This window comes from Malurus melanocephalus, unplaced genomic scaffold (assembly GCF_030028575.1).
Source record: "Malurus melanocephalus ecotype Western Australia unplaced genomic scaffold, MMel_1.1 scaffold_91, whole genome shotgun sequence".
NCBI lineage: Eukaryota > Metazoa > Chordata > Aves > Passeriformes > Maluridae > Malurus > Malurus melanocephalus.
The window spans coordinates 628933-656261 of record NW_026623323.1 but is presented as its reverse complement, the minus strand read 5'-3'; the positions used below and the strand labels follow the sequence as shown (position 1 = coordinate 656261).

General features: G+C 37.3%; 1 protein-coding gene across 1 annotated transcript in view; it reads left to right on the top strand.

The window, feature by feature from the left end:
• CCDC6 (coiled-coil domain containing 6) overlaps nt 1-26883 on the top strand; it is a gene marked incomplete at its 5' end in the record, with an annotated part of 50065 nt that extends 23182 nt beyond the window's left edge. Inside the window, 7 exons of the mRNA XM_057368410.1 lie at nt 2376-2504; nt 7469-7572; nt 9171-9331; nt 11877-12033; nt 15246-15346; nt 18974-19098; nt 21400-26883. Of these exons, the coding sequence (XP_057224393.1) occupies nt 2376-2504; nt 7469-7572; nt 9171-9331; nt 11877-12033; nt 15246-15346; nt 18974-19098; nt 21400-21591 (969 nt within the window). The remainder of the gene's footprint in view (nt 1-2375; nt 2505-7468; nt 7573-9170; nt 9332-11876; nt 12034-15245; nt 15347-18973; nt 19099-21399) is intronic.
• Between the last annotated feature and the right edge of the window lie 446 nt (nt 26884-27329).

The window sequence follows — 27329 nt, the reverse complement described above, 5'->3', positions numbered from 1 at the left end:
AATTGGTCCAAATAAATATCTGTCCTTGAAAGTGAGATGTTACAACACACCAAGATAATAGCATGATATGTAGTCAGGCAAGTTAAGTAATTGAATTTCTGTACAGAAATGTTTCTTTTGCAAGGCTGATTCTTGACAATTCTTTAAAAAATTCCAAGTCTGTAAACATTAGCTATTACCCTTCCTGCTCACCAGAATACCACGCGTCAGCTCAAGGATGCAAATGGGATTGTGCGGAATAAACAGAGCCAGCTCATCTATCATGTATTTGATGAACATCTGGAAAAAACAGGAGGCAAACTGCTGATACAAATTTGTTAATAAATAGGTTTTCAGGATGCAGCAGAGGAAGAAGTGGACAGCTTTTGAGGGCCTGGAATACTAAAAATAGACTGTGCAAGGTCATGGTCTGGGGGATAAATGAGGGCTGGTTTTTTAAGGGGACACTTCATCCATTGGCTCCATTACTTCATAAAAACACTTTCCACTATCCCAGAAGTAAGCTAGTACAGTAAGGAAGGAAGAKAAATATTGTATCAGGACACTTGTTTCTGCAGAGAGAGTGTGTTGCTGTAGTTGTTCAGCATTTAAATGAACTAAGGCACACTCTCCTGCTGCTAAGCTTTGTGTTTGATGGCCCCATTCTCACTTCAAACTAATCACTGTCTCTCTTGCACCAAATCCATGTCTAATCTTACGTAGTTGAAAATTCTCCTTCAGTTTTTATATGCAGTTCAAGGTCTGTAAGACATTGGCATTAAAGTGACGTGTTYTAACATTTAGCTGGCAGGTATATCTGTAGACCGTTGTTACTATAATTGCATGTAATTAAAAACAGTTGGAAAAGACTCTCTTACTTTACCAAGTGAAGTAAACACTATCCACCTGAGTTTTACCAGTGGACATTTTTTCATTGTTAGCAGTTCTGTTCTTCAGCGTTAAGGTTTTAGCAATAATTTGATTTTGGTTGTTTTGGTTTGTTTTTGTGATCAAGGAAATAAAAGGGAAAAATTATTTTACCCTATATGAGTGACAGATACCACTCATTGTATTTTGGGGGTTTCTCCCTCTTTGTAAAATGAAGCCAATATTGTCTATTCTAAGAGTTTTCTATTCTGCTGTTTAAATTGTGAAAAATAAAATCTCAGCAATGACAAACCCTGAAAACACAGTTAARCCCCAAACTTCTCCCATATGTATGTTGCCAAATAGTTGCTGTCTGCCTAGTGCTCTTCATGCTTGAGCCTTTTGGCCCTGATCTCTCTGCCAGGCTGCACTTCACAGACCATTTTGTCTCTAAATAGCAGCCAAAGGAGCTGCATTAACGAATGAGCAATCTCAGCCTAATTCAAAATCAAAGTATATTCCTCCACTGTAGCTATCCAACCTTGATTTGTGTCCATGACTGCAAGGTATGTCTCYATTTCCTCAGGTTTCCTCGCACATTTAAGCACTGTGATCTTACAGATTGTTATGTGCTAGCCAGAAGAACTGGCATAGAAAATAAGCAGGTGGAAAAAGGTGCCTGCAATTTTCAGTGGATGATCAGAACRCAATGTAATTACACCATTGTCTTTCAGTGACATTTGCTTTTCCCTGAGTCAGATTCACGTGTCTGTACCATGGTGCCAGTCACACTATTTTATCCACAGGAAGACTTGGATCCCTGTTTCAGGGGAATTCTACTCCAAGTCATACTTTATTTTAAAATTAGGAACATTTTTATTATTTTCATCTGCTTGAGAGCCTTGAGAGTTAAAGATCTTTTTTTTCTACTGGACATACTAAATAATAAAAAAAATCCCTTCTCTATTAAGATGTGTAACACTAATTTGAAATAACCAATATTTTTATGTCATCAAAACAGTTTGATTTTGATAGCATAGGAATATAAATTTTGTTGTCGTTTGCAAACTTGTTGCACAGCAATTTCAGTAGTATTAGTTCAGTCATGATTTTAAGCCTTTCAGCTGCCAGGGAGAAGGAATTGTTAAGACCTGTATTTTGTGCTTTGGATGCTCTTGAGATGATGCATGTAGATTAAAATTAATGCTTTTGTGGACATTGTGATAGATTTTTTACTTTTGACATGTCTATAATGCATTATATATAGCATATAAAATGCCTTATTTTGATTTGACTTAAATCAGCTATTGGAAATGTAGTTTTATCTGCTTTGTAAATATGCAACCGTTAAATATGCTCCTTTTTGAAGGGCAGTTGGGTGTGTTGTGCGTTTTGAAGTCTTATGAAAAGCATCAGTAGAGAATTTAACATGCAGTAGGAATAAATGTGTAAATAAATTTATAAAAAGTGCCTAAGGTCATGCTTTTATTTGTGTGTTTAAAATATTCTCATGTCTCCTGAATTTTTAGTTGCAACATGAGAAAGCTGAACTGGAGCAGCATTTAGAACAGGAACAGGAATTTCAAGTGAACAAACTGATGAAGAAGATTAAAAAACTGGAAAATGATACGATTTCAAAGCAGCTCACCCTGGAGCAGGTAAATCCTTCATTTCACCATTATATGACTGTGAAAAAACCAAGTCCTCCATCTGAACTAAATTTGATTTAATTTTCTAAGTATGTAAGAAACTRGGCCGTATTGAGACTACAAAAAAGTCAGTTTGACTTTCAAGGGAATAGAAAAGTAATGTAATTTATTATGAGAAACTTTGAATAGTTTTTTTTCGTGGCYAATATAACTTTCAGTAGCCTTTCTGTGTGCCTTCATGTCTGCTGGACAGTAACGACTTTTGCAAATGCAGCTTTTTTGTAAATAATGCTGCTTGTTGCTGTTCATCAGCTTCCACTCATGCTGCTGGTGAGAAAGACTTCTGATGGTGGTTAAGCACAGGAGTAAATGATCTGTTTGTGGTCTAGCTGTGCTGTAGGTCACCTTCTTGTGGCAGCTTGGATAGCACAGCACTAGAACTGAGTTTCAGCTGTGTGGGTTCTTGAGGTTCAACTCTGCTCAGATCCCTTTCTCCCTAGACAGTTATGAAGATTACAGAGAGAAAACAGCCCATGTTTGGCTGTGTTTCAGCTGGAACTTCACACATTGGGACTGCTCTTATGTCTAATYTTAGGTATCTGCATCAAACATCTCAGTGGTGTTACTGGGAGACCTTTTGACTTAAAAGGCAGTCTGATGAAACCTGTAGGCTTGTTAAAGGACTTCAGATTTTCAGGCATGTGGAGGTCTGATAATTCAGTTGGTGTATATGCAGTGCATTAATTCTGTGATTTCTTCTGCTGTGGAACTCTTGTTGCTGGTAATYGGAATTTCTACCAGTTTTTTATGATTCTCCTTTTCTGTTATCGTGGATAAATTAGTTAATGGCTATCTAAATCATCAGATGATTTCTCTTGATTCTTATGGTAACATTCTGTATGGACACACCTATGGAACAAATAGAAAAATGGAAAGATGGGATTATGTAGTAGATAACAAATCCTTACGCAGCATGGAAATTAGCATGAGGTTGAAATAACTCTCTTAGCCACAAGGTGGTGGTGGCTGCCACTTAATCAAAATGCAAAGTAAGCTTAACATACTAAGCTGTTGAAGTCTTTGAAATGTTAGCATAAACCACAGCTGAAATTTTCTTGGTGTTTCGTTTGTATCATTGTTCTGGATAGACAGACTTCTGAAATCACAAAATTTGAAACTTGTTGCTMCATCTAAGTGTTAATGATAGGTTGTTCAAAAAGCATAGATGCACAAAGGTCTTTAATAATCTAGCTTTTAAAACTTTGTTTGTGAAGATGTTAAAATCTGGCTGTCAGTCTTGCTTAGAAGTTCCATATGTACTTATATGTAATTCACTGTATGCCTTTGTTTTCTTTCACAGTAAGGTGTAGGAGATCTCAGGTTACTTTGGGTTTCAGCATGCTTTCTTCCCTCTCACTAATTAAAAACGCTGATTGTGCTAATTAACCAGCTGAAGCTGCAGCCTTGGGGCATGTGCTGTACCTAGCAAGAAGCAACCCAAAGTCATCAGGAGAGCCATGTTGCCTTTATTTCACAAAAAGGGAATTAAGGAGGAAGGGTTGCCACAGTCTGCAACACAGCCTTCAGAACACCTGTTAAACAGGCCTTGGAAAGAGTACTCCAGCAATGCTTTGAGCTGGGCTACATTGAGATCTTTCACTAATCAKTGAGCAGATAATTGCAGCATGTGTTCACTAAACTGTTGTTATTAAAATAGAGAACATGAATTAGCTCTGCTTTGTGTTCTTTCTCCTTTGCTTTTTTTCATCTGAACTGATTATGCCACAGGTGAGCAATAGGTAGCTGGTTTGTGGCAGGGATTGTTGCATAGRATATTATTCCATAATAAAAACTAAGTTTGATCTTAGGGTTCAAATGTGACCTGAAATAATTTTTTAAGTCAGCTTGAAGTCAGCAGAGCATTCTTCTCTGAAGGCAAGTGGTGAAGAAATTTGCAGCATGTGACTATTTTATTAACTGAATGGCTCAGTTAAAATGAGCAATAATGTTCTGTGTTTCAGTTCAGTGGCTTGATAGGAAATTAATTGCTGTCAGTATTGCCCGAAGAGGCCAAGTGTGTGTAGTCTTGCTGTTACTATTTTTAATTGCTTTTCTGTTTCATACAGTATAGTGAGAAAATAGAATTGCTGCAGTTAGGAGATGAAAAATAACAACTAAAATGCTAATAAGCATGTATGTCCGCTTTGAAAGGAGAAGAACATGAGGTGTGTAAAGTCTTCAGGAAAGAATTTCTTGAAGAGCAGCAGAAGATTAAAACTGCAAAGGGCACTCTGGAGATGAGAAGCAGAGAAGTAAAATTTGGGGTAGTGGAATGGGCATACACAGAGATCAGCATTTTCAGCTTTGATTGATTTGGAARACCTCCATTTCAGGAGGGAGAAGTTGTACTTTTTAATAAGTTGTCAAGTCAGTTTAAAAAGCAATAATACAGCTAAAAACTGATGTTTTAGCTGCATTTTGAGGTAACTGCATGTGTGAAGAAACACAGGTGGGTGGTGAGGAAGGTTAAAAGGAATTTTACTCTTCCTCTGAAAGGAAGGTTAAGGTATGAAAAGCAAGCAATGCTTCCTTGTTTCCCTGTTTTACAGTCAAAATTAAGTGTTGTTTGATTGGAATGTAACTGTGCACCCATGTAGARTGACACTAGTATTGACAGAGCTGCTGGCTTGGTCCTGAGCATAATCTCATCCTGCTTATTTTAGTTCMGAGTATTACCACATTTCTAAAATAATTATTGACTGGAGTACATTTCAAAGCGCACCTGAAGCTGCCCAGTACCAATACACCAGTTCCTTAAATTCACAGCTCTGAACAGGATGCTGCTGTTGCTTCTCCTGTAGGTTCAAGGTATTCTTCCTCCAAGCTTTAAAATCTTGATGGAGGAGCTGGGCCAGCACTCCTGACCAGGCAGGAAAGATACTTGTTTCCAGTATATTTTCATACTGCTGGAAATGTGGAATTCTAGATCTGTTTCACAGCCTGATTTCTTTGGTGTTTGTGGTGCTTCAGGGCACAACACAAGATTCATTATATATTGTTGCTGATGGTTTGACTTTCCCATTGTGCACACTCACCTATATGCAGATTTATAATTAATGGACTCCACTGCCTTGGTGATGGTTACTATCATGCTAAATGTAATCTTAGATTTTTCAAATCCAGGCTTATAAATAATTTACTCTTGTTTTCAAATTCCTGTGTGCTCTTCTTCCTACTATTAAAAATAAGGGTTTTTTTCATTTGTGTGTTTTTGTGGGTTTGTTTGTTGCTAGATCAATAACATAGTTGTATAAAGACTAGGTGAGTTTAAACCATGCATTGAAATGATGAAAAAAATATTGCTTCAGAGGTCATGACCTGCATTCACACTTTTTTCTTCATGTGGTTATCTAGATACCTGTGCAGTGTAGTGGAGATCTGGGTTTTGGTAATGTAGAAGCACTGTGTGCAGATTCCAGGACATTTTCTGTGGTTTCTTCCCTCTGATTGTTCCCAGCCCCAARCATTGGCCACACTGGCTAAGGAGCCCTAAGGCCCTGTGCTTCTGGGGCTGAGCCCTTTGCTTTCCTACCACTCCACCTCCAGCCATGTGGGGAATGAAGTGTTGATCAGGATCCAAATTCCCATCCTTGTACTGAAGCTGAAGCATGTTGCTTCTGACTTGTCTTTTATTGARATGTAAGTTCCCTCAGCTGTTAATGTACATCTGGAAACTCAGACATGGAAAGATTTGCCAGACAGTGTTTCTTTTTCTAAGTGTGTTCCCTGTTATTTATCAACATGTGTCTGCTTCTGTGTATAGTAAGTAATTCTTCTAACCTTTAAAGGAAAAAGTTGTACATTCATTAAACTTGCACTGGTACCTGAAGTGTGTGAGTTGATATTTTCTTTAGATTTCTCAGTATTAATTTGGTGGTTAGCACTGACAGTTTACAGATTTAGATGCTGCAGTAGCCCTTCAGTAATGCAGTAGATGGAAATCACTTTTTTCTCTTTTCAGTCTTTCCATTTCTAATATGAGATTATTTGCCCAGCAGACAAGTGGCATTAACTAAGGCTTGGCTGGGAAAAATGCCTCCATGCTATCATCCACCTGTAAAGGTGTTGATCTATTTCAAATACTTCATCATTGCTAACTTTGGGTTCAGCTACATTGCTACTGAATAAATTCAGCTGTGCCTCTTAATATTCTCCTGTATTACTAATGCTTGCATTGTATTTCTACTTAAACATGAATAATAGGTCTCTTCATGTGTGGTTCTACATTGTATCTTCTTTTATTAACTTAAGAGTAGAAGGTGCTACATTATATGTTTTATTAACCTGTAGTAGAATCAAGAATGTTCACACAGTAAGGGAACATAATTAATGTCAAGTTAAGCTTTTACTTTTACACAGCCTTTGCTAAGATTGCATTTGTTTTGCTAGTAAGGATTGATACAGTAACACTTAAGGTAGTTCACATAATGTTTTCTGTGCTATTTTTATTGTGTYCTTTATCTAACACAAGGCACACAAAGCAAGCATGGCTTCTCTTCCATTTCTGGTTTACTTAACTGATTCTTCCACTAAAAAAGTCGAAAAATTTTCAAGAAAATAAATGCTGGTGTAGTGAGCAGTGAATTCAGTTTGAATTTCATGGATTCATGGAATAGGTGATGTCTTTGAATGGGTTTGTCATGTCATCAGTGCCTGTGTGTCCAGGGTTCATGCTCCTCCTTACTGGCCAGAGACAAGCTCTGTGAGAAAAACTTGTGTTAATTAGATAACAGCCATGGAACCACTGAATCTCTTGATTTTTCCAGTGCATTGTGCCTTAATTTTGTCTCTTCTTCCCCATCTCCTTGCTCCTGTAGAGCATTATGTAAAACAGTGTTGTTGGAGCTTTATAATGACAGTTCCTTGCAAAAAATACATGCCCATCATTTTTCCTAATTGTTTTTCCTCTCCAGCTAAGACGTGAGAAGATTGACCTTGAAAATACCTTGGAACAGGAACAAGAAGCACTAGTGAATCGTCTCTGGAAGAGGATGGATAAACTTGAAGCAGAAAAACGGTTTGTCTTGTTGCTCTGGATTAAATATTTTCATCTCTGTCCTACAAGAGTTGTCTGATCTGTGAAAATCTAGAAGCTATATGAGTTGTAAAGTTCTTGTTTACATGATGCTTCATCATTGATTTCCTAAAGTAGATAAGACTAATATAAGAAATTACCTGGGAAAGCTTGAAGGAATTTATTGAATTGTTTCAGCTGCTGATAGCCTCTTTTTAAAGCTTTTGGGTTGTGGTCAACTTTATATTCATGGTATTTTACTGTATTTCTTATTTGAGAAGCCCTTGTTTTTTCCCTGTCTGCTTAAAGGAAACTTCTCAGTGGTGTGCACTCATGTCATTGAGAATTCCCAATGCTGTTTTAGTAGAAGTTAAGACAGTGACTATATATTCCTGAACAGCTAAAATTAAAAATATCTATGAAAGCAACCACCTCTTAAAGATTATAATACAAAAACTCAGTTTGGGGAGGAAGTAGGAGAGAATAATGAYTAATGATGATGAATACCTTATTTTTTTCTACATGTTTAAATACTGTTATGTTAGTGTGACTCTCTGAGTCTTGGCAGGGGCTTCAGAAAACACCTGAGCCTGAATAAACTGCAGGTTTTGTAGTTTTATTTTACAGAGCCCTGCTGTGTGGCAAGTGATCTGAAGAGCTACATGTGGTAAATTCATAGCAGGATGAGSCTTTGGTAGGATTTTTGTGTATCTTAGTTTTAAAGCCTTCATTAAGGCAGACCATGTCAGACTGTGCCCCTTCCTATGAGGAGCTGTAGTGGACTCAGACCCTGCTTTTGTATGTTTTTTATGGTACACATGAATACTACACCATGCARAATGTTGGTCTTGTGTAGTGCTGACCCTGCTCTTGAGGGCAGAGTTGAATCTGGCCTATCAGCATGTTCCTTAGAAAGTTTCGTGTATTCAGACTGGAAAATACTTCCTATGTGATCTCCAAAAATCATCATGTAGGACATATATTACCTACTATGTACTTATTTCTTAAAAGAAGTTCATTACTCCTGAATTTAGCATCAGATATTTGAAGTATTTGAACCCATGATTATATGGAACACCTTAGTACCTTCCTTGTTTGGAAATGAAAAAAAGAAGGGGAGTCTATTTGACTGTCCTTCAGAAAATGTCTGTGAAATTCTTTTGGTGGCGGTGAAATGGAGAAATGCCTGTGTTTCAAGGTAGACATACTTTACTCATCATTAATCTTCATTAAATGTAAAAACTKGTAAGATATTGAATGAATTTGCTTTGCAAACGTTTTGTGTARTGAGTAACATTTGAATGCAAGACTGAGGTAACTATATAAAGTTGARAATTTGTTTTTCTCAAATTATTTGCAGAAATATTTAGGAATACCTGGATATGTTGGAAAATCCATCTGTACTACAACAACAAATCTTACCTTTTTTATTTTGAATTAAAAACTAAACGGTTTAACTCCTCCTGAATTTATCTCCCCCAAAACAGTAGTTAAAATAAAGCTACATACCTGTCAGAATCCTTACAATGGTTTTCTGGGGGATATAAAAGGTTTTCTTTTCATTAGAATGGAAGGTAAAATTTGCACTGTTTTTCATAAAGAATTTTGCAGGAGAAGTTAGACCAGCCGGTATCTGCTCCACCATCACCCAGAGACATATCAATGGAGATAGACTCTCCAGAAAATATGATGAGACATATCAGGTTCTTAAAGAATGAAGTGGAGAGGTTAAAGAAACAACTGAGAGCTGCACAGTTACAGCGTGAGTAAACAACTTGTTTCAAATCTTTTAAAGTTTGTGCAATGTAAGATTTTTAGATCTACTTTCTTGGGTTTGAATTTAAGGTAGAAATGGAAAAAAATGGGCTAGGTTGGGATTACCAGATTTTCATAATTGCAGTATTACTGCTTGTTGATGTTTTTATAGTTTAGGGCAGTTTTTTAGCTTTACTAGAAGGATGTCTGAAAAAAAMCCTTGAATATTTTGTGCCAGAAAAAGATGTATCTCTTTTTTCTTAGAGACTTAGCAGTATTTCAGCATACAGATTTTTCAAAATATGTTAATGGCCTACTTTATAGGAGTAATGTTGCAAATTAAGAATTACTCAAAAGAATTAACAGCTGGCAAAATAAAGGTCAGCTGTATATAGGAATTCCACCTGTTAATGATTGTAGCAACCTGAGGCAGGTGCTGCACAGTATAGCAGCAGGAATTTACTGTGTCCTTTCCTATGTAAGATGGCTTTGAAGCATAAAGAGCTGTGTAGAAGTTGTGTTCCTGTTGTGCAGGGCTGGAGCCTCTTGCCCAGCAATGAAACCTGGGTTTTGCCCTGCCTTCCCATGAAGGGAAAGGGAGCACACAGGCTCAACTGCCTGGAGGCTGCTGGCACCTTCCTTTGAACTTTGCTGTGCCAGTGCTTCATTCCTTCCTGCTGCATCTAAAATTCTCATCTGAGTGGCAGCAGTTCTGCCTGGTTCCTARTCAGTAATATTACACTGCTGTTGAGAAGTGAGTAGACACCACACAGTCAGAAAAATTTGGGCAAATGCAGGACAGGCAGTATTGTCCCACTCTGGCTGGATGGGCTAACTGGAATATTTCAACCCCCTTTTGGAGAAGGAGCTTGCCAGAGGCAGTGGCCTTCCTCTTAGACACAGATGATGGATCAAGAGTGCTCTTTTGCAGAGACCTTGTGCACAAGTTTGTGTATTAATAATTTGTGGCTGTTAAAAGAAGATAAGAACAGCTAATCTTTGTACTTGCAAATTCTGCCTGCAGCCTTTGCTTACTAAAGTTCAGAACAAGAGCAAGGCCTTAAAGTACTCTTGGTGCAGATCCAGCCTAATTAATTTCATTTCAAGTATCCTCTATTTTTAAGTGGTTTCTTTTTGAACTACTGTGATTKTGAGTTAAAGACTGAAAGCATTTAAATTTAAATTCTCTTAGAAAATAAGGGCTACATTTAAAAGGACTCTTTCCCTTTGTGAGCAGGTCAAACAGAACTGTCGTACAAAGAGCAGAGCTGGTAGGAACAGTGGAGGTACCAGCCTGCAAGCAGAAGATGAAACTGAAATACAGTTGTCAGATTGGTGTTTGCAATACATGACCATCAGAGGACCTCTAGTATTCTTAAGTACTTAATAAAATCTGCTTATGAAACTCTGATACTTGTATTACTTTTTTTATTTCTGAAGCACTTCTAGGAACTGGTTTGGTATGGTAATAGTGTAGAGTAAGTGACACTGTTACATTTAGAAGTGATATTTCCACAGAAGAGAGATAAATCACACGTTAATAGGATAAATCACACGTTAATAGTTTGAGAACAGGTTTCTAAAACAGGAACATTCTTTTCATTGAAGGCTGCTGCATAAAGGAGTGATGACAAAGCATGATGAATTGTTTTGAGTTTTCTTAATGTCAGCGATTTAACAGTAAACTTTATCAAACATTACAAAATCTCAGAAAACACACTGTGCCATAAGTCTTCATCGTATATTCCATTTTATTTAAAAATAATTTGTCACAATACTTCATAATTTGACTTTATCACTGTAAAGAATCYGTGATATCTGACCATTTAAGTGGTGTTTGCTGAACTTCTATACACGTGACAACTCAAATTGCCCTTTGATGTACAGAGTACATCAAATGTACACCAAATGTACTTCAAAGTCAAATGTATGTTGACTTTTAACATTAAAATTTAATACTGTTTTACTGTGAGTMTTTTAATATTGGTACATACCCTGCTGGACAGTTTCAGTGATAAGATGTGTAATTGAAAGARTGCTGTAGAATATATGTAAGGTATCAATTTTAATACAAGATTGAGTTTTGAGTTTCAGAACTTGTGTTGTGCTTCCTCCTTCAAAATGAAAATACACCTTTAAAATAATTTATTCTGTGTGTTACAGGAAAATCTTTGTAAATGGGGAATAACATTATTCCATGGAGCAGGAAACAGTAATTTTTCTTGGTGGTTTAAGTAATGTTTTCTTCATGATTTTTTTTGCTTTTTGATTTTATTTAAGTAAGTACTTTTTGTTTGAGATGGTAGTTTTTTGTTTGGTTTTTTTTTTTTTTACATTTTATTTTCAAATTTAATGTCAAGCAATAGTTTTTTAGCAGCTACTGTTCTGAATTAGGCTTTGAACTAATGACTTAGAAGTGAAAAATTTGAGTGATCTATCCTGAGCATTTTCTACACCTTCATCTTTAAGTATTGAAGTAAAACTGGGCACAATCTACTTGGCTACTGAAAAATTGAATTTTAATCAACATTTAATAAAATTATGCATTTCAGATTCAGAAAAGATGGCACAGTATTTAGAAGAGGAGCGACATATGAGAGAAGAAAACTTGAGACTTCAAAGAAAATTACAGAGGGAAATGGAACGTAGGGAAGCTCTCTGCAGACAACTATCAGAAAGTGAATCCAGCTTGGAAATGGACGATGAAAGGTTTGTTGGTTTTTGTTGGCTATCCAGATATGTTGGCATGAACTTACTTTATCAATATTTATACTACTTTTGGAATATTACAGAATAATTATAGAAGTAACCTGTATATGGGTTTAATATACATATCAAATTTCAGCATAGTCCAGGAATATCTTCAATAGAATCGTATCAAAGTTTTATAGAAATCGCATTGGTTTTAACAGTGAGGAAGAAAATACTTATATCTGAAGATTGTTTAGGGTTTTGATAATATATGTTGAAATCAGTATAGCTATGGAGTTGAGAATCAGGGTAGTTTGATCACAGCACCTTTGTTTTGCCCCTAACTTGATAATTGAAAGGAATTCTGTGAGGTAGGGATATCATCCTTACTTGGGGCTTATTTGTCCTTTGCAGAATGTAAAMTATGTTCAGCCAAATACAAAGGAATACTGTGTGAAACTTCCAGAGAGGAAGCATTTCTACAACAGTTGGGTTGTTCTTGATGTCCAAACCATAACATCCTTGGGGTTTTTTTGTCTGTTGCAAGCTGCTTTGCTTACACTGACCTTACAGATAGTCTTGAGTTTTTCATGGTTTTATATAATGCTTTTTAGTGTTTCCTCACATCATAGTCATATGACAGTGTTACTCATGAAAGAGGATTTTAAGACAATTCTGAATAAAACATTGTTTCTTATCAATGCTCATTATTTTGCTGTACTGTTTTATATTATTTTGGATTTATAGTGGTCCTTTAGAATAAACAAAAAAGTTAACCTGTGCTGTATATTCTTCTGATACTGAGAGATTTCTTCTTGGATCATCAATGTATTTGTTRTGTCATTTACCAGGAACAAAGTACCAGATACGTTGTGTCAAGGAACACCCTTAAAGCTCAAAGTAGTGTGTTCATTTTAATGAAACACTAAGGCAACTTGATCTATGTTGCGTTAGCATCTGGTACATAGAATGCTATGTAAATTAAATTGTTAGAAATACGGGATTCTGACATTGGAATTTTTTTTAATTAGTTRTATTTTCTTCCACTATTTACAGTGTAATGGAAATATAGTCAAAAATTTAAATCTGTGTGAATTACCAGTATTAATCTGAAATTGTAGAGTATCGTAATAATTTTTTGTCACCCACTTGTGAGTAGTGGTAACCAGTAAAATGCGGGAAAATGTGAACTATTCTGTACTTTTAAGAAATTGTCATGTTTGATTTTGTTGGTACTACAAAGGCCTGACAGAATAACTCCAAATCAGGTATTTGTAGTGTAAGTAGTACAAAGCAAAGTGAAGGACAAAGCAGGCATTAGTGGTTAGCCTGAGAAGACAAAATACTTGTTGAACTGTGTGCAATAATGATTTTAATATGTCAATTTTTGTCAGCTTACATCTTCCTAAAATTGATGCTGGTGATGGATCAGATACCTATTTTTTTCAGTTGCATTCTGTTAACTGATGATAATTATTGTTTGTAGCTGAGGGTAGATAAAGATACTTTCCTGAATGCAAAATACAGAGCTCTCCCAAAGCCTCTTTCTCCAGACTAGCAACAGCTTGGTCTTCTCAATCCTYCATCCGGTTGTTCAGAGTAGCAGGGAAATACCTGACACCAAGAAGCATGCCAATGGTGTGCTGCTGTTCCACATCACCTGATCCAGGTAGTAGGATGACTTACAGGAAACTCTATTTGTGTGGAATACAGGGGGATTGAATCACAAAGATGCTGCCTTGCTGTAACACACACACCTGGTCTTCTAATTGGAAGTTACTCTGTTCTGCACAGCTGCCTTAGTCAGTTCAGTTTCATTAACCTTGCCACTGGTAGCTCTTTAAAAAACTTATGTTTAATTAAACCCTAATTTTATCAGTTTGTCTGTTTTCTGTTGTTCTCTATTGCAGCTACTTTTGTTACCTATCAACCCAAATTTAAACCAGCTTTGGTATCACTACAGTGTACTGCCTGTGCTAGGGCATGTGGCTTGATAACTCTGGGTATGATGGTTCAAAAGCAGCAAAATGCAGTATCAGAACATGTTTCAAATAGTTTATGAGCAGACCTCAAAGTAGTTTTTGTGGGTTCCATCAAATAGCAGTAATTTTAATGCTGTTGCATGTTACTGGCTTTTTTTTTTCTATGATGGGGAGATATAAATGCAGCTACTAAGAACTGAGAACACCCTGATAGAGGAGGAGATAAGTAAGAGTCAAAGGGCTGTTAGGCAGCTGATTTTGCCAGCTGCTTTGCTATGGCCRGTACAGAAACACAACTGAATCGAATAATATAAACCCAGGTGCACTGATTTGCAGCCACATGGAGAAGGTGAGCAGGGGGACATCTAATCTAGACAGTGGCTGAAAAATCTAAGTGGAGAGTGCATCAGCAACTCAAACTGAGAGCTGCCAGCCTAGTGTTATGGGAAAAAAAAAAACTCCTTAAAATATCTTTTGAGATAAAAACAGTGACAAGTGGGARCAATTGGTATTATTTTTATCCTTTTATGTAGCACTTGATGTATGTGAAGAAGCTTCACTGYATTCAGTGAATGAAGAACAAATAAATAGATAACACTAAAATTATTACAGGTGGGGAAAAATGCCTTGCCTCAGGTTCTGATCTGTTCAGTTTATCACAGTGAAGTGTGGGAGGTGTCTTGCAACACAACCTGGGAGTACCTTTAGGTACTGGATAGTCCTGGGCTCAAAGTGTCTCTCTCTTCCAGTGGCAAAAACAGGATAAGCAAATGCTTAAATATCGAGACCAAAGGGATTCAAGTAAGRAACAGGTTGTGTTTTTAATGCTATGGCTGATAAGCTGTTGGAACAAATTATTAGTACTTTAATGATCTTTCCCCCATTTTCATGATTTCAGATTAGTGCCTTTCTGGAAGATACACACCAGCCAGCCAAGCTACTGAGTTCAATGTAGAAATGATGTGTGAAGTGCAAGAATGTAGAATGGGTCAGATTGGATGACATGGTTTATATCTCTGACCTCAATATGTACTATTTAATCATAATGCAACTTTTATGGTTTTAATTACAAATGCCTAAGTCCAGCTGTTTCCATGGCAAGTTAAACCAGTGTCAGCAATGACGAGAGTTCCTGTCATGACTTCCTAATGTGATTCTTATGGGAATTGAAAAAATCACAGTGAAACATTTACAACTTGGCACATTTTRAAAGGTTTGATCTAATTATTCTTTGCCTTTTTTTGTTAGATATTTTAATGAGATGTCTGCACAAGGATTAAGACCTCGCACTGTGTCCAGTCCTATCCCTTATACACCCTCACCAAGTTCTAGCAGACCTATATCACCTGGTAAATATTTAACCCAGTTTCTAAAATTATTGTATGCATCACATAGTAACGTGCCCTATTAATATATTTAGGTCAGTAGCATTTCAGAGTTAGTTTGGAGAAAAAATCCTGGATCATAAATGGAAGAATAGTTTTGCCTTAGGTGTCTTCTAATGCAGCATGTTCTTGGACGGTGACCAGATATTCTGTATTTCAGATGTGTGGACAGATATTGAAGATCAGTTGAGTAGCTATTACTTGAACTTTTATTTCTTTTTTGCTCTCTTTTTCTCTGTTGCTTTCTTTTTTTTTCCTCCCTTTCCACACAAGTTGCGCAACAGGAACATAATTCAAATGGATTTCTAGAGTTTCACGATGAACTAGTAATAAGACTGCTATTGTGCTCTGAATCTAAACTTCCTAGTGAAGTTTTATCTTCAACATGTTGGAAAAAGTCAATTTTCATGTCTCTTCAGTAGAGAAATGGCTTTTGTACTTTTGCTATTTTCTATTATTGATCAATAACTATAAGAATTCCTGTCTCACATACTTGGTATAACAGAAAACAAACCTTTTCAGTTTCTAGTTACTGAATACATTTTACAAATGAAATGTATTCGTGTTACTAACACATTTATTGACTGAAATTTAAAATCTCTTAAAATTGCACTTGGACATTSATTACAAGGTATTACATGGCACTCACAAACACCTTGTACTAAAGAAGGAAATCCTGTGTGCCTGGCTTTCCCACAATCACCTCTAGAACCTGCCGGGCAGGTGAGATGTGCTYTATATTGACACAAGGTGGGAATGAGACATTTTATTACACAGGTCTGCTAGAACATGYAAAATGTCTTTAGATTCTTTCATTTTCAAGGTTGACTGTGGTTTCTCAAGGGACTATAAATAATTTTCATCCAGGTGTTGCATGTGTGAAAATGAGCTATGGCCATAAGCCGTGTTGTGATGTTAGAGATGAAAAGTGTGATAGTGAGTTTTCAGGAGGTTTTTACACTTCTGAAATGAGTCAGATAACTTGACTTTCAATGTTTTGCAAGGTTTGTTACCAAGAAATGATACATGTTTTTTAAACCCTTTCCTGTAACTGGATGTACAGAAGTGTAGCAGTGCCGATAGCTGCTCTGGAGTAACCACTTTGACTGCAGGTGTTCATGGTTCTGTGTGTGCATATAGTTTATAATAGTTCAGTGTCCTGCTGCAGGTTGGATCTGCAGTCCATGCAGGGGTTATAACTACAGCTCTGTGTGGGACAAATTACCTGCTAACTTACAGCCTGGCATCTTACATSACTTAGCTGTGCACTGTTTAGGTGCTGCTGCGTCAGTTAAGGAATAATCTGTCCATATATTCCTGCATTGCTTGTTCCCTACGCACTTCCCATCAGCAGTTAAAACAGTGGGAATTTTATCCCACAGACAGGGGATGCTGAAACACATTCTGAAGCACAGCTGAAATGATAGTTTCYAGCAGTTCATGAGTTTGGAAATTTGGTATGGTAAATGTTCCAGCTCGTCTGCACAGGCAGCTGCATTAATCTCCTTTTCATCTGATAAATTAAAATCAGCAGTTGGGAGGTTTCAGACTTCAGAARAATAAAAAGCAGCATTTTGTTAGAGAGCTAATGAGACCAATAGGGAAATTTGTAGAGCTGTCTGGGATATATGAATGCAGAAATGGATGAAAACAAATAGTTTTTGACAGTACTTTGTATCTAAAATAGTACAGTAAGGTGGTGTCAAAAGTATCAGCCCAGAATAATAAAACAGCTGTGTGTTGCATCAAGTACTTGTATGATTTGATGTGTTTCACTTGGGAAATGATGTGCCTGAATGTGTGGARAGACAATTTATAGCCGGTAAGAAATGTTACAATGTCATACAGATAGCCGGTCAAGTTTAATGGATCTGATTTTGGCTTCTGAATCCCAGAGCCTTTCGTGCGTGCATGGCTTGGGATACTTCTTTTGAGGACTCTTTGAAACTGAGATRCTGCTGAGATTTCTAGCACAGTACAGGAACTTTGAAGATTGTGTAATTACTGCTGCTCCTAGGCTGGTGGGGATTAGTTGTTCTAATTACCAATTAGTCTTCATTGTAGATAAACTGTTCTGTGCTTTGCAGCTAGGCTAGATGGAGATTTGGGRCTGCTGAGATGAGCTGTTTTGAATGTTTGTGCACTGCTCTGGCTTCTTTGGCTGCCATGTAGACTTGCATTTGTAAAGCTTGTGGAGCTGGATTATCCCAAAGCAGTTCGAATTGCCATGTTACAAAGGTGACTGTTTTGCCCATTATTTCTAGGCTCTTACCTCTCACTGGCTCCCTTGTCACCCTCCTGAATATTGACTTGTGCTTACAAAAGCACTTAAGTATAACACATGTGCTGTACAGATAATTCGATTGTGTAGTCAAAAGGCAGATTAATTTTGTTGTGGCAGGGATTCTGTAGTGGCAGGGATTCCATTGCAGTCACTTGTAATTTGCACCAGACATACATTGAGGATGTAACAGARTCAAACAGAATTGAAGGAAGCAATGTTTGTTTTTGTGATTTCATTAGTGACCTGAGCCTTGTTCTGTTTACTCCTGAGATCTTGTTTCATTTCTTGTAGGCAGAAACAAAGATGCTGGCTGTTGCTGCAGTGGCATTGTTCTGTATTGGTTTAAGGTTGAAGTGTGAAAACTTTTCAATCCAGTGTGCTGTTATAAAAGTTTAGTATGCCTTCAGAAATGTTTTTCTGTTATTATTCTCCAAAGCAGTTGCTTGAGTCTAATAGGAAACAGCTGAGAAAAGTCCCATCTCCATCCTTATGATGTTTTTGTCAGAAAGCAGAAAGGAGCAAAATGTTGTGGAAAACATCCTCTTTTTAGAAACTCAGAAACTTGAAGCATTTAGCAGTTCTGCTGTTTCGATTTACCTTGGTTAAATAGAGCTACACAGGAACTCTGCATTTTTATAAATGAGTTCTTACAGAAAGGAAATATTTAGGTGAAAGAATTAGATACTTGCAGTTTTGAATATTAAGCTTTCATAATGTAGGTAAAACAAGTTGTAATTTTAAATGTCATTTGCTAGCCTAGTCCAGCTAGTAACATTTCTCAGCATGTTTTAATTTCCCAGCCCCAAAGGTCTTTAAAACACTGAGACCAAAAAGGAGGAAGCCTCAGTGCAGATCGGGTATACCTTGGAGGAGCCACCTGCATCCAGTTTTTTTGTGGAACCTCATTGTGGCCCAGTGCTAGATGGCTTCTCCAGGCACAAACCTCTCTGCTGCTTCAAATTGTATGCGGTTCAGGGAGCCATTTCCTCTGTGGAGGAATGGAATGCTGGCTGGAAATACAGACTAAAATGAAGCTACTGTGGGAGCCTTACACCATTTATCTTAAGTGAAAAGTTATGTTTATCATTGTGTAATGTATGTTTGAAACATAGTATGCTAAAGGAAAAGCAAATAAATTTACAGGACACTTTTCAGTATGATTAATATTTTTTAAATGTCTAATCTGCAGCACTTACCAGTTTTTAGACTATCGTTGATTCAGAATCAAAAAAATTTAAAAACCTCTCACATTTTAGTTTTTACTATCAAATGAGAATGTTGATGTTGCCTTGTTTTAACAATTTTAGGTCTGTCATATGCAAGTCACACAGTTGGTTTCACACCACCAACTTCACTGACTAGAGCTGGAATGTCTTACTACAATTCCCCAGGCCTTCATGTGCAACATATGGGACCATCCCATGGTATTACAGTAAGTATTTAAAATAGTAAATACTTGTTACCAATATAGCTTGGATTTGGAAGTTATAATTGGTTGTCCTTAAGCTTTTTTTACAAAATATTTTTGTAAATGTTTGTTTTTTTCTGCTTACTCCAAGACATCTATTGCTGCTTTCTTCAACCCTGATTTTCCTCTTCACCCCTCAGAAACTGATTCTTTTTGGAGAACCTTGTTTTCTGCAAAAGAATAGGATGTATTATCATCTTAAGGACAGTAATAGGTATCATCTTATGGATCAGCAGGCAGGGTGTGAAAAGTGATGTTCTAAGCTTCTAAGCCTGTCCTAGGAAGTAAAAACATTGCTTTCATTTTTCTCCTAGTCTCCACCATCTGAYGGATGAGTCATCTGAGGTTGCTTCAAGCTCAGGTTTTCTTCAGGATGACACACAATGCTACCATCATGTCACTGTAACAGGCAGTTAACTCTTATTTTCTGTTCTCATTGGCAAAGAAGAAAGTTAATAATATAAACATTTGTTAGGCAATTTCTCATATCTTTCAAGTGAATTTATTTTCTTTTTACCTGCGATGTTTGATGCATTTCCATTTCATCGTGTTTCTTCTAAATATTTGTGGAGCTTAATGAGCAAACAGCCTCAATAATTAACCATTTGGCAAAATACCTTATGGTTGTTGTATCAAGACCGTTTTGATTTTTCTCAGCAGGTGTGGTAGTATGTAAATATTCTGCAAGRTTTTTGCTTATACTTGTCATTCTCAGATGTAAAAACGTATTTCCATTGAATTTTTAGTACAATGCTGAAAAATGGCTGCCGCTGGTTTAGGTGGGTGTGCAATGGTCGTTGTTACAATTTCACTGAGCAAAGGTGGGTGGGAACACTATAATGGTAGGTGGAACAGAAAGGAAGCTAGAGCTCAGCAGGAAGGTAGAATTGTGGTCAGGGCTCAGCCTGTGGCTATGTGTTGCATGAATTAGTCACAGGAAGATCTTAATGCTTCTGGAAAACATAGAAACTAATTTTATAAATAAGTTTTTCAAGGAAGTTGCTCGTTCAGTGTCTGTGAAATACTACTCTTTCTGAAAYGTTACATTAATTGTCACCACTATGAAAAAGATCATCTTCAGGACAAAATACTAATTGTTCAGAGAAAGGTGTCAATAAGCAGCTCTTGGCTCAATACTGATACCAGGTCCCTTCATATTATTAGGTGTATGCAAATGCAATAAATAATATTAAGTGTTTCAGAGACACCAGTCAGTTGACAAGAATCTCTTGGATTTTATGTAGAACTTTTATTGTACATAGTTGTGCAGAAAAACAGACACAATATACTTGGTTTGACTAAACTGCGTTTTCATTCTTGACTCTTCATTTCTGATCTCCGTTACAGAATAAATTTGATTTTATCTGTAGTACGTTTGGTATAGAATTGTAATCATGCTTCTCCCCAGAGCTGACTCCCTGTGGTTGATTATTAATTACGGGTGGGTGGTTTGGCATGCCATGTGGTTCTTGATTAATGCTAACTGGATTGGTAAGTAATGAGCATTTTTGTTTCAGAAGTGCAAAAGTTAGTTTTGTGCGGTGTAATTTATATTTTTGTGTTGCTGACATTAAAGATATCCTTCCCCTCCTGCCCCCTGGATTGTAAAGATAAAGTGAGGTTTAAATCTTGCCATTTAAATGTACCAGTTGTTGAAAAATCTGGGGTTTCTGTTGAGGGGGACTCTACCTGCTTCACTCCTGCAGCTCAAACGGTTGTAATCTTTTTGGTTCTCCAAAAAGTAACTTGTATTATGCCTTGGTTTTGCTCCAGTTTGAGGGCTAAGAGTGTTTCAGAGAGTTAAAGATTCTGGGCAGACTCTGATATTCAAAACATTTTCACCCACAGTCAGGTACCGCATATTTGTACCTCATGTGCCAGCAGCACCTACTGGTTGGGCAGGCCCAGCTGGGAGGTGCTGTGCCTGCAGCATCTCATTTCTTTTTAGGTTGCTGGTCATCGTAGGTAAGCATATCTGCAGGACATGTCTTGTGTTCATTTCCTGCAAGCTGACAGGAAGGAATGCATGTTCTCTTTGATGTCATGAGTGCTTCCCCTTTCCTTTGCTACTCAATTTCTGAGGAACATTTATTTTATGTAAAAAGTTGTATTGTGACTCTTGCAATGTTTTGAAATTTCTTCTTTCCGCATAATTGTTCAGACTTTTTTGTGTGATTTTTTTTTTTTCCTTTGCCAAGATTAGAGGACTTGCACCTCACGTTGTTCAGGAGTGTGTTAAACATAATTTCAATATTTGTTCTGCAGAGGCCTTCACCACGAAGAAGTAACAGCCCCGACAAATTTAAACGTCCCACTCCTCCTCCTTCTCCAAACACGCAGACCCCAGTGCAGCCACCTCCGCCACCACCTCCACCACCTGTGCAACCTCCGGGCCAACCCGCAGCATCGCAGGCAGCCAATTTTCAACATTCAGTGCATCCCTCCTCTCAGCCTTAGTGCATGTGCTCAGCAGTCTCTATGTCAGAAGTGGACTCATAACACGGAGCAGTTTACTAAAAGCCAAAGGCTTACTTGGCATATTTGGATTTGACTTATTTGCACTGAGGTTATATAGGCTTCACTGTTAATTGTGTTGTAAACGTTTGTATAAAAAGCAGCCAGTGTTGTGGGTCTACAACACTAACTTAACAAAGTTTTCCATCAGTGTTTACTTGAACTACATGTATGTCCATTCTCTGGCTGGAACATTTGCTATTCTGTTTGGTAATACGGCATTATGTCGTTTTGCTTGGCTCCAAAGCTTMATTTTCCTGGCTTTTAGGTTTGTAAAATTAAAGGGATACCTTTTTATATTTTTTCATGACAATTTGCAGAAAATGAAAGGCATGATGGGCTACAAAATTCTGAAATATTACAGTGTTTACCAAGCTTATGGAAAATCAGCACTATGTTTCAGTCATTTAAAATATCAGCTTCTAGTGCAAGAGTGAGTCAGACACCCTAATCAGTGCCCAAACACAAACTCTATGGTATTACATAGCAAATGAGCTTAATTCACAGAGGACACATCCATACTTCTCCTGTTAAAAAGCACCTCAAACGTATGGTACAGTCAGAACTTCACACTGAGGGAACTGGCTTGTTGGAGTCTGTGGAATGTACAATTTGTGGACCTTAAGATTTGATGATGTCACTTGACATTTCTGTTAACCTGTAAGCTGCCCATACCGTGTGCCCTGTCACAGTGACCGTCTGGAAGTGTGGTCCTGCCCACAGGTTACTGAGAGCTGATTCAAGTGTGCTCTTGGATTTTTTTGCTGCAGAAGGCGATGTGATTGTAGAGAACAACTGATGATAATTTCTTTCATGTTCAAATATATTAATTGTGATTCCCCTGAAGCAAAGTTTGAACAGGTATTTTAAATGTTCAAAAGTCTGTTAGAAAATGAGATGAGCATAGAAGAATATATTGGCATGACAGCCAAAACTTTGTATTGCTTGGTAGAAACAGAGTACAAGAAAGTAGCACAACATGGCACTAATGAATGCATATTTAGCAGCCTAAGCCGGTACAATGTATAAAGAAATGTATTCTGAATACATTCTTTCCATTCATTTAGCACAAATAAATTGGTTTCACTTTGCAGTGGAACAAAGTGTCACTTCTTGATATTGCCATCTTACTTGGTTACATTTTTCCTGAGGTTACTGTTGAGTACTGAGGTTTATATATAATTGATRATTTTAAATGGTTTACCTCATATATATGGATATGTGGGCCATGGAAAATGACAAGAGAATGTTTATTTTATGAGAATATGTATCTGGCTATAATCAGAGCAGGACATGAGTAATTTATCTTTTGTTTACAAAAGTTTGTTTGACATGCCTAATGCTTTATTAAGGACATTTTAAAGAAGGAAGTACAACATTCTGGTAGTATACTAACACTTGTACATAKATCGTCATGTTTGCCGCTCACCTATTCAGTCAGAATTGCAAACTGAAAATCTTTATGAAAATAGTGCTCTAAATCAAAGTYGTAAGTTAAAATAATGTTGTAAAATGTTCTGCTTATGGCAAAATTAGAATTTCTTCACTGTAGCTATGTAGTTTCAGCTCTGAGAGAATTTAGAGAAATGCATATATAATCTATTACACTTCTTAAACCAATATGGGATCAAGTGCATTATCAAATTACATTAATTTTGGTAGTGATTCTCCAGTCAAGTGATTCTCAAGATYGTGGCAGACCTAAAATTCAACCAGTGCTTCCATATGAAAATAATTGACCATAGCAGATGCTCAGCTTTCCATAGAGGAAACTCAGCTGTGAGCATTACAATTAAACAGAGCTTGTGAATCAGTGATAGGATTGCAGGGGAGAAAGTGACAGGTAGTCCGAGGTGGGACTAAGGTCAAGACAGGAGCGGCTTAGTTTGATGCTTGTCCTTTTGTAAACAGAAGACAAAGAAAAAAAATATATTCTTTATTAWGTAGAATTCTAGCTCAAGTATCCCAGTATTTGAAATGGTGCCCTYCTTTCTGAAGTGCTTTGAGATCCTTGGATGTACGGCTCTACAGAGGGCGATCTCATGGTGGTGGTAGCACAAACATGGGTGGAAAGAGCCTTTGACGGTGTTCTGAGATCTCAAAATGGAAAATTGCCTAGAATCATTTACATTTGAAGCATATTCCAAAACTGAATTTGCATAACTCRAGTTCAGCTGCTGTTATGAAGTGTCTTAGAGAACTCTCCTTACTATTCCAGTGGGACTGTTACCAGAAGAAAGTAAAGAACTGACAAATGTATAATAAACCTTGAAAGTGTAACAAGGCGCTTAATCGGCCTTATTGAACTAAGAACGTTGAACAAACATTTGCTTGCAATCAGAAGTGTTAAACTCTATTTGTAGACTTTTTGARTAAGATGAGAAATTGTGCACAACCATCTCCTAATAAATGTAAATGGATTTTCAGTTTTCCTTGTGAATTATAGTTATGAATTATGATTCTGCAGCTGTGATTTTATCAGATCTGTTGACTGGAGAAACTCACTTGACAGTGAGGTCCAGCTCACTCTGAGGGTTTTGTTTCTCTCAGAAGCACTTGGGTGGGTTTCTGTGGTCCTTTTCATCACTAATGCCTCTCAGTTGCACACTGCATTGTYACTAGGTTTGTAAGACCACTGAGGCAATTTTTAGCTGTGTTGAGCATTTTGTGAGCATACCCCTTTACAGCTAAAGATTAAAAAAAAATTAAAAATCTACCTTTTAGCTGTTTCAGCAGTGATTTCCTCCCTGACAATCAAGCAGCTTTCTCTTTGTATTTTCTCTCAAGGGATCTGGCTTGGACACTGGAATGCAGCTGATACTCTAGAGCATTAGGAGTTTATTTTGTCCACACTTTGTTCCACAGAAGTTCTTTGGAAGAAGAGGTGGGACTGTTCAGAGATAGTGTTCCAGCTAAAAGCCAGATAAGACTGTTTTAATTTCATGTATCTTCTGAGAGCATATTCCCTAGGGCAAAAAGTACATCAGAGTTTATCAAAGAAGTGTTAGTGCTTTTCTATTGGCAATCACTGTATTAAAGCTGAGCAGAACAGGATTCCTTTCCTGTTCAAATGTTTTCATTTAGGAATCCAGCTGCCTGGGTGGAATCCCTGTGCATTTCAGCTGAAGGAAAATGCAGTCTTGGAAGCAATGAAAACAAGAAAGATTCCTGGGATCTGTACACCGCTGACAGGAGAGTATATAGGCTCTGCTTATTTTGTTAAACAAATGGAAACTGCTCTGGAGACAAATAAAAGAGCCTKGAATAGTTTGTCAGTCAAAGAAACAGTCTCATCCTCAGTATCGATTATTGTTTGCTAAGAGGATGCAGCCAGGGACCTTGATTAAGTTTTATAGTGCTTTTTCTAATCCTAATGCTTAGTTTTACAAGCAGGACAAGTTCTAATGCTGTTCAATTCTTTTTGATGTTTCCTTTTTTTCAGTCATGGCAGTCTATTTCTTTTTGATCCTTGGGAGTCTACAGAGCATGGACTATGCAGAGCATATTTCTCCAGTTCAAGCCATCTCATAAGAAACCAGAAGGTTTATGAGTGTAAGCTATAAAATTATAATACATGCATATCTTACAACAACCTCCTTGAGAGGAAAGATCTCTCCTCTTGAAGAGAGAGCAAGCAGAGCCCCTAAATACCAAAGGGACTGTATGCATAGAGACAATCTGGTTTCCTCAGTTCCCTGAGGAGCTGAATTCCTCTCAGCCTTTTTTTTTTWAWTTTTTTTTTTTAATTGGGATTAAAATTACTAAAATTTTAAGCTATTTTAAATTCCACACCTCACTATAATAGGCACTCAGGATACCTTCATGTTCCTTTTGGGTAACAACCATTAATCTCAGTACAAGCAGAGGCTGAGTTAATGCCATTGTATAGACAGGAGGAAGTCACTGAATATGCCAGACCATGGCCTTTATGWCGCAGATAAAGAGGGAGTGTGTGCTCATATAATGATTTATTTTTTAAGCAGCTGGTTCTGATTTTGGATTAGAGGTGTGTTCTGAAGAGGAGGTAAACTGTGGAGTTTGGCACTCAATTAGAGACAGCTGCTGCTACTTTAGGGAGAAGGGTGCTTGTGCCTATTCCACTAGTTGGGCTCCAAAGAAAAGTACTACCTCATCTTTAAGTTGGGATGATGTGGCCGCAGGGTCAGCAGAAACGTCGTAACTGTGTTAGGTTTTATTCTGCATGTATTACSTGGATGAGAGTTTCCTCACTGGAATGGGGCTCCAGAGGTTTTTGTGGAGAAGGAGTGAAGAGTTAGGACAGATGGCTGAGGGTTGAGTTTGTGAAARTTGTGTCCCTGTAGTAAATTGCTGCTCAGAGTACTCTTTGTCTAGGCCTGGGAGTTGCCTGTACTTAAACTATTTTTGGGGGGACTTTTCTTTGGTGTGATTTCCTTTGAAAAAAATGCTGTGTTGCAGTTCTTCAAGTTTATGACATTGGTGTTTAATTGAAATCATCAACTAAAAACCACAAAAAGCAATTGCCCTTTCCACAGAAATATTGRAAGTAGTCCAATGTGCAAAGGTGGGTTTTCTCATGATAAAACTTAATGCTGTATCTATAAATGGAGATGTTTTATTCTAGTGGTAAAACCTAAGCTGTCCAAGGCACTTTAGTTTGTGATTGCTGACTTTTGTTTTGGCAGGTGTTTCAGATGAAATCTAAGCCTCCTGTGGAGGAAGAAAAAAAAATCACCTGACAGCTGTAGACTGTTCCTTTCCTGCAGAAATACAGCAATTTCCTCAAATGCAAGTGGAACAAGCATCCTTGAGCTTTTCTGAAGCTTATATTTAATTTCAGTACGTTGGTGATTGCTCTTGTATATTTAGAGAATCAATGAAGCCTCATTATAGGTTGGTTGGGTGTCTAGCTGGTTGTTCCTATGTTTTTCTGATCCTAGTGAAGGGAGCCTGTTCGAATTTGGATCAAATGATGGCCAAAGTGCAGATTTGCTGAGCGTGAGTCCAAGTGGTAACTTTGAGAGCGTTACACTRTGTTGGTGTGGATCAGAGCTTATTGTAAGAACCTCAGATATAAAGAAGTTTGKTTTTTTAGCAGGTTACATTTTATTTCTGTATTAGCTGTATTATTGCTTTTTTGTATATCTCAAGGTGTTTACATATATTTGTAATTGTTACGATGTGTCTGTAATCAAGCTCATCTGTGCCTTCATGCAGATTTCCAATAAACACTTGATTTTTTTGTATTTACTTGTATGGAAGACTACTGGGTGGATGTATATTTCCTTCTCTTTGTCAGCCTGTCATCACTGGGAAAAAGGAGGAAAAATGGGAACTAGGGGGTCAAAGAAAAATGCATGTTTATTTTTSCTGTCTTTGATTCTAGTTGGGCCATTAAATGTCTGAATGTGTAACCTGGGGATTAACCTGTTGATGTAATAAAGTTTGCATAGGGGGTGCTCCTCATTTTTTATTAGGTGCATATTCAAAGTACAAGGCATGCTCGGCTCCATCAGTTTTGCTTCTCTCTTGGAAGAATGTAGCTGTATTTCTTGAGTTATTAGTGTGGGGAAATTCCAGAGTATCTTCCTGAATTAAACAYGGCTGTTTGACCTCTTACAGCTGCTTTCCATGAGAGTTCAGACTCTTTTTTTGCCACAGCAAAAGCTGCGGTGTTTTTGGCCWTAGCTGACCGGCTTACC